At 36.7% G+C, this 8,438-nt stretch overlaps 1 protein-coding gene across 1 annotated transcript; it reads right to left on the reverse strand.

Annotated features, from left to right (window-relative positions):
* Positions 1-389: 389 nt before the first annotated feature.
* LOC145163632 (uncharacterized) lies at positions 390-1,918 on the reverse strand. The gene is made up of 3 exons (XM_079082446.1): positions 1,466-1,918; positions 1,131-1,380; positions 390-868 (listed from the first exon to the last, which is right to left on the reverse strand). The coding sequence occupies exons 1-3, from the start codon at positions 1,916-1,918 to the stop codon at positions 390-392; spliced, it is 1,182 nt and encodes a 393-aa protein (XP_078938572.1).
* Between the last annotated feature and the right edge of the window lie 6,520 nt (positions 1,919-8,438).

Genomic DNA, 8,438 nt, shown 5'->3' on the forward strand with positions numbered 1-8,438 from the left:
AATAGTCAAATATAAGCACATAAATAGAAGCAAAATGTAACAAAAGTACATTACCAAAATACAGTGTCATAATATGACCAAAATGCACATTTCATTAACCACATGAGTGGAACCAAAAAAAATTACCAAATTAAGCATACAAGTGTCTGTGCACCATACATAACTACATCATCAAACCATAACTAAAAGTATTAAAAAACAAAACAGTTTTTAACAACAAACAACTAAATAGTCATTGCACCACAACAAACAACCTTAAATCACTTCTTGGACTGATTCCCACCTTTCCCTTTACAGGTCCTAGAGTTGTGTCCTTTATTCTTGCATTTGCTACAAGTGACACTGATATGCTTCCTTGATAGCTTCTGCACTCCATCATTTGTTGGTCCTTAGGAATCTTGTCCTTGCATCTCATTGACTCCATCACCTTGACTTGCCTTCTGCCTTTTGCTTAACCTTTCACCCTCACTTTGTCTTCTTTTTTTCTTAGGACTTCCCAACTGAGTGCGATGTGGAGGAGGGATTAGCTTTATTGGACAATTACTTTTAGGCCACGTAGGTCTCCCTTTAATTGGCTCCACCTTAAATGAATAAGCTTTTTTCCATGTCTCTAGCCAATACACCTTGTGTACCCACTTGTAAATGTCAAGCTCAGCCTCAGGGTCTTTGCTCATTTCATTCAGAGTTGCAATTGCATGTCTGCAAGGTATTCCCATTAATTCCCACTTTCTGCAAGTGCAGGTTTGGTTCCTAACATCCACCACATGCTGATCTTGCAAAGCTCCAGTGACTTGATACTTGTTAGCCCCATTCCACCTAGCAATATATTGTGAAGCACCTTTTTTCCTTGCATCTAGGATGTCTGTTGCTGTAGTTGTTAGTGGACCTTAGCCTTCTTCATTGCCTTCATGACATTGCATATCCTTTTCATTAGATACTCCCTAATGAACTCTAAACATGAAATTACAGGTTTGTCCCTGCCTTTCTCTATCTTCCCATTAAACACTTCACACATGTTAGAAATCAATACATCAGAAACTGCTCTTCTTGCACATTCCAATAACATACAATTAATGCTGATAAATAACTAAAACACATAATCATGACCATATGGAAGCATATACAATTACCTGGGAAATGACTCATTGCCCAATGTACAGGAGGAATCTGCTTCAACCATTGACATGCCTCTTTATCATAGTCACTAAACTCCTTCATAAAATGTTCAAACTCAGGAATGGTGGTTGCTGATGCACACCTCCATAAGTGGTCCCTATACTCATTATGCCCCCACTTCTTTCTCATATTGTCATGAATATGTTTGATACAATATCTGTGCTCAGCATTGGGAAACAATTGATCAACTGCAATTTGTAAACCCTACATGACTCAAAAGACAATAATTAGAATTAGTTAACAAAAAAAGCACACAATCTAAATGACCAATTGATGAACTGCAATTTACCTTTTGCCTGTCACTTGTGAAAGTATAGTTTGAGTTGCTCCCAAGCTCCAAGTCATCCCCAAGTTTTTCTAAAAACCACTTCCAGCTAGCTGTGTTTTCAGACTCAACAATTGCATAGGCCAAGGGATAAATTCCATTGTTGGAATCTAAACCAACTGTTGTAAGAACCTGACCAGGGAATGGGCCTTTCATGAAGGCACCATTCAAACCTACTAAGTCCCTAAGACATGCCTTGAAACCTTTTTTCAGTGGACCCAAGCATACATAAATCCTTATAAACTGTCTTGTTGGGGAAGCAGGGTTGCCATTAGGACACACATCTATTTTGATTGTTCTGTCAGGGTTTGTAGCTTGAAGTTCAAGAGCATAGTCCCTCAACAATTCAAACTGTTTTGTGTAGTCCCCAGTTACATGCTTTCTTGCCATATCTTTTGCCCTAAACACCTTTTCCATCGAAATACCCACCTGGTAGGTCTTTTGAAAGTGATCTTGTATGGCTCTCAAAGGAATCTTTGGATCTGCCTCAACTGGATCTATGATTTTCTTGCAGATTAACGAAGCATTACAAGCCCCGAGTTTCCTTGTTTGTAAGCATGTATGAGTTTGGTTTATGGTCCTTATAAACCAGTCAGATTCGGGGTTTGACCTAGATGCATGTATATACCAACCACATGTTGATTTTTGTGTCTTTACTTCTTTGCCCTTACTTTTTGAAGTGGTAGGTTGAGTCCCCACTTGACCTTTATTGATGATAGGTACAACTCCTCTGCACTGTGCCCTAAGCCTTTGATTGTTATTTTTTTAAAGAATAGATTCCTTCTTGTTTCTAGTGCATGCACATCAATTAGCTCCTTTAGTTCGTTTTTACTTTTAAACTTTTGTCCAACTGAGAATGACTGTATATGTACTGACCCAAGGCTGCACCTTTTTTCTTTTCCCAAATTTTTTATAAGAGCTCTTCTTTCTCTGTTTTGGTCTGATCCTTCATCCAATGATTCGAACTCCTCATTGTTGATCACTTCCATATCTTCAGGTTCATGACCATGAACATCATTAATACATGCTCCTTCAACATCACTTTCAACATTTAGACAGAAGTCTGCCATGTCCATATCAACATCTTGTATATTGTTCTCCTCATCCATTATGTCATCCACTTGATCTTCATTTTTAGATTGTTTCCCATACTCATCATCACCTTCATCCTTTTCATAGTCTCCATCACTCTCTTTAGATTCATCATCCCCTTCATACTCTTCAGCATCCTCATCGCTTCCAAGTAAATTGTCCATAAGGTTATCAAAAAGCTCATTATATTGTTCATCATCATTAACAGGTGGGGTGTTGTAGCATCCTTCAATATGGTCATTATCCTGAACCCCAATCATCTCATCCTCCACATTAGCAATATTTGAAGTAAATGGCTTGCAGCATCCTTCAACAACAGTTGCACCCTCCTGAACCTCCTTAACACCCTCATCAATGTTTTCCTTCTCTCCTTCAACAACAGTTGCAGCCTCCTGAACCTCCTTAACACCCTCATCAGTGTTTTCCTTCTCTTTTAAATCATCAATATCCTCTAAATTAAGCCTCTTGCTACAAGAACCTTCACCTCTTTTTGAATTCCCAACTCTACCCCTTCTATACTCTGGTGAGAAAGCATCACTTTTACTCCCAAAAAGAATCAAAGACATGTACTCACCAATTGGCTCATCATTGACATGGTTCATATTTCTCAATGGAGATTCTACATGAACTTCAGCCTCAACTTCATCCCATTGATCATCATTTTCTGGTAATTCCTCAATGACAACTTTACCCTTAGCATTTGGAGATATGAAGTAAGTGAGTAGATTTGTCTTCCCATGTTCTGTGTACACCTCAATCAACTTGTTATTTCGAATAAATTTAGAAAGATTAATAACATCCTGATCATTCCCTAAAGCTCTAAGACCAAATTGAAAGTCACCATTGGGTGTCCTGAAATGGTAGTATATAATTGGGGATTCATCAGTCAATTCAATCATTCGTGGGTCTGGGTAACCTAGGTCAAGCATTATGGCATCAAGTTCATGTACAGAAAACTCATCTATGTCCACATAATCAACATAACGCACTTCACCTCCAGTATACTTTATATCAGGTAGCTTAGTAAACTTCCCACCGTGATGAAGCTTAATACTAAACCATGTGGGTGCACCCGCTACAAGTCAAAATTGTACATGATAACAAAGTCAAAATTTTGTATAAATCAAGGGAATAATGCAAAGTAGGAAAGTTAAAGAAAACATAGCAACTTATCATATACGGATGATACGTCCATAACTTCATTTTTTTGGTCTTATCTGCCACATTACGTACACCATTTCGACTTTAACGTGTGACCTTGTCTCCTTTTGCTTCGATTAGGTTATTTGGATAACGAATGAGGTTTTTTTGCAGGTTTAATAGAGCAGAAGGAAGAATGAGGGAGGTGGGGAGTTGACGGGTGTTTGGGAATGTAAATGAGGGATAAAAGGTAAAAGGAAGCGTTGACATTCTTATGCAAAAATGGTCCCTAGAAGTAAAAAGACCGAAATACCCTCACGTGGAAGGCACATGAGGGGGTTAACGGTTTCCTTTTAACGGGAGTTAAGTACAGGGACCATTTTCACAAACAAACCAGTCCAAAAGGACCACGAAACCAAAAAACTCGTGGTTTGGACCAAAACCACAAAAAATTGCATACCACATGGACCATTTTTGCAATTTTGTCTTTTAAATATTTAACTATTTATATCTAGTGATTATATTTTTTTAAATATATTATTTGTCTAAAACAAAGTAATTAAATATGAGGTTTTATAGTATCTTAAAGATAGATATGAATAAATTACTAAATTAAAAAAAAAACAATTAGAAAAAGTTAACCTTTCAAAAGTTTATTTAAGTAAAAGTTAAATTAAAAAAATGATGATAGACAATAATTTTAAATAATAATATAAATTACCGTTAAAATCTTTTTGATCTCAGCCCTACGTAAATCAAAAGACATGACATCCCAAATCAAATGAAGTATAAAAAGTTTTTTTTTTTATTTGTTTATTTATTGATTATTGTTCTATGCTATCACCTAAACTGTTAAATTATAAAAATACGTAAATTATACAAAAAAAAATCATAGATCTAAATTAAAAACATTAAAAAAATCGAACTCTAAAACAAAATCAAACAAACAAACAAACCTTAAACTATCAAATAGAAAAAAACAAAACGAAAGAACCAAATCGAAAAGTGTAACTTTTTTCATTATCTTGTAAACTTTGTATATATCCGGGCAATAATAGAAAAAACAGCTGAGTCTTCTCTTTAAATTATAGTTGTTTTTAATTTAAATAAAAATGGATGTAACGTGTACTTTGACAGAAAATTTAATAGAGTTGGTGAGCAGGTGAGGATTAAGTAGGGTGGTCGCGTGGTGGGTTTCGGTAATGTGTTTTTTTATTTATTTATTTCAAGTAGTGATCTTTATGAGTTATAATTAATACATAAATATCACGTTAACGATCATTATACATATACTCAATTTACATTGCGGCTTACTGTTAAATATTAGTAAAAAATAGTTCCACGAGAAGTAACTTTTATTGATACAAAAGCTAAGGGCGTGTTCGGCATGGAGCGTTTGAGAGTTTCTAGCTTCCAGCGTTCGACAAAACGCTTCGTTTTGAATAGAAAGTCTCGTTCTGCACTACAAACTTCTAGCGTTTAATTTAAACAAAACGCTTCAAATCTAAACGCTACTTCATGTAACGTTTAACAAAACGCCACAAGCTACCCGCTACCAGCTAATTTTGCCGAACACGCCCTAAAAGTCTATGGATATTGGTTGTTATCCTTTTTTTTTATCGGGGTTGAGAGTTAAAATCTCATCTAAGACTATAGAATTTCATAACAGAAGCCACCATTTGTTCTATTGATTGATCATAAGGATTGAATTTAGTTATAATGCAATTGACGACCACATATAAAAACCTATACTAGCGTATCTTAAGGAAAAACATAATGATAAGTAAAGAGATAAGAATTGTGGCTTCTAGTAATTATCCTTATGACACCAAGGATAATATCGACTCCTTTATTCCCCCTCAAGCTGGAGCATGAAAATTACAAATGCCCAACTTGATAGATAAAGATTACAAACGTTTTGAACCCAAAGGTTTGGTCAACAAATATGCTAACTGATCATGAGTGTGAATACGAATTGGTGTGATTTCTTTTGATTCGACTCGTTCTCTTACAAAGTAGCAATTCATCTCAACATGTTTGGTTCACTCATGGAAGACGGGATTGTGGGCAATATGACGTGATGACTCGTTGTCATATAGGAGAGGTGTTGATTTACTCAGATGCACATCAAAATCTATTTAATAACCAACGAGTCCAAAGTATTTCACTGACGGTGGTAGTCATTGCTCTATATTCCGCTTCAGCTGACGATTGAGAAACAACCGATTGTTTCTTGGACTTCCAGGGTGCACCACCTAAGATTAACAAGTATCCAGTTCGTGATCTTCTAGAGAAAGGACATCCCAACCAATCAGAATCACTGTAGGCAGTTAATTCTGTCTCTCTTTCTTTTGGTAATAGAATTCCTTGACCCAAAGTAGCCTTAAGGTATATAAGGACTCTTACAGTTGCTTCCCAAGGATTTTTTCTAGGATCGGAGACAAAATGGCTTAAGACATTAACCACGTAAGTGATATCGGGTCTGGTTGCTTAAAGATACAAACGTCTGCCAACTAAAAGTCGATACATGCTGGCATCAACCGGTTTATGTTCACCTCCCTTATCAAGCTTTAGTTTTTGTTCCATGGGAAACGGCTAGGTCTGCAACCAAGTAAACCAGAATCCTTAAGAATGTCTAGAGTGTATTTTCTTTGGGTCAACACAAGACCTTCTTTAACACGTGCTACCTCAATTCCCAAGAAATACTTTAAATTGCCAAGGTCTTTAATGTTGAAACTTTCATCAAGATTACATTTTGTGCTTTCGATTTTTCTTAAGTCATTTCCAACAATGACCATGTCATCAACATAGATCAAGGTTGCCACGCAGGTGTTCCCATTTTTGTGAATGAAAAGAGAATGGTCCGTGTGTGATTGTCGAAAATCAAGACTACAAAGACTAATTGTGAACTTATGATACCAATTCCAGGAGGCTTGTTTTAATCCATACAAGGATTTCTTGAGTTTGCAAACTCCTGTATCATTCTTTTTTCGAAAACCTTGTGGGACCTTCATATATATTTCTTTTTCCAAATCACCGTGTAAAAATGTGTTATTTACATCCAACTGATGTATGATCCAATTATTTTTCACGGCCATCGTTAGTAATACACGAACTGTCACGAGTTTGGCCACCGGTGCAAACGTGTCATGGAAATCCACACCTTCCATTTGAGTATATCCCTTTGCTAAAAATCGTGCCTTGTATCGCTCCACAGTTCCATTTGGTTTTTACTTTATTTTGTACACCCATTTGGAGTCGATTGCCCTCTTTTCTTCTGGTAAATGTTGAATTTGCCATGTTCCATTTTGTTCAAGTGCATCGACTACTTTTTTCATCACTTCTTTCCATCGTTCATCATGTACCACTTCACTAAAAAATTGTGGCTCACTGTGTGTAACAATGGCAGCTAAGAATGCTTTGTGAGTATTAGAAAAATTATTATAAGAAACGTAGTTAGCAAAAGGATGTACCGTTGAGGCAACGAGATTGGATTCGGATTATGGATGATGTATCGAAGGGGGAAATTCAACCTCATTGTCCTTGAATTGTGTAGGTTGAGTTTTGACTCGTTTTCCTCTTCGATCTTCATGGGTAATGTCATCATCATTTTGCATGGGAGTTTCATCGGTTTGCATGGGAGATTCTAATTCCGATGTATTTTTTTCTTCACCTGTGTAATTTTCGTGAGTGAGATTCTCGACTGTAGGCAAGCAGTGAGTGTAGGATGACGTTTGAGTGCCTGGTGGTACATCCTTGTTGACAAATTGAAACATATCTTCTTCATCCTGTACCTCCTCATTAGGGTGTATACGTTTCCTAGGGAATTCGTTTTCGAGGAACCCGACATCTATCGAAACGACCAATTTCGTGTGTTCCATGTCATAGCTCTTATATCCCTTTGTGCATTGGGGATACCCAACGAAAATCCACGGTCTACCCCACGGTTCAAATTTATCTCCATTTGTTTCTATGCTTCGGTAGTATGTTAAACACCCAAAAACACGCATGTGATCATAACTTAGTTTTTAAATGAAGAGAATCTCGTAGCATCTGGAACCATGAAGAACTTTGGAGGGTAGACGGTTGATCATATTAGTGGCCGTTAAAATGCATCCCCCCCCCCCCCCAAAAAAAAATTATTTTGGTAAATTAGCTTGAAATCGTAGGGCCCGTGCTATCTCCAACATGTGTTTATGCTTGCGTTCTACCATCCCCTTTTGTTGCGTGGTGTATGGGCAAGACGTTTCAAGCAGTATTCCTTATTGTGCATAAATTCATGCATTTTATTTGAAACAAATTCCCCTCCGTTGTTGCACCTTATCCGTTGATTTGTTTTCCAAACTGAGTTTTGACCAATTTTATGAAAAAACAAGGAGACAATCGCTTGCCTTGTGTTTATGTTTAACAAGAAACGTCCATACAGATCGGCTGAAATCATCAACTATCGTTAAGAAATAAAAATCTTTTGACAAAGGAGTTATATATTTGCCCTAAGCATCACAATGCACTAAATCAAAACAAGTCGTTGTCTTTATTTCACTAATTGGAAAAGGAAGTCTAGTATGTTTTTCCTTAAAGCAGGCATCACACATTTGAGGTTTATTATTTCTAGAAAAATCTTTAATAAAATCTAAACGCGAAATCTTATCTGGTGACAGATGATCAAGTCTCTTATGCCAACTTCAAATGTCGTGGATAGAAC

The sequence above is a fragment of the Lactuca virosa genome, chromosome 3, assembly GCF_052849685.1.
Source record: "Lactuca virosa cultivar CGN04683 chromosome 3, Lactuca_virosa_CGN04683_v6, whole genome shotgun sequence".
In the NCBI taxonomy this organism is placed as follows: domain Eukaryota; kingdom Viridiplantae; phylum Streptophyta; class Magnoliopsida; order Asterales; family Asteraceae; genus Lactuca; species Lactuca virosa.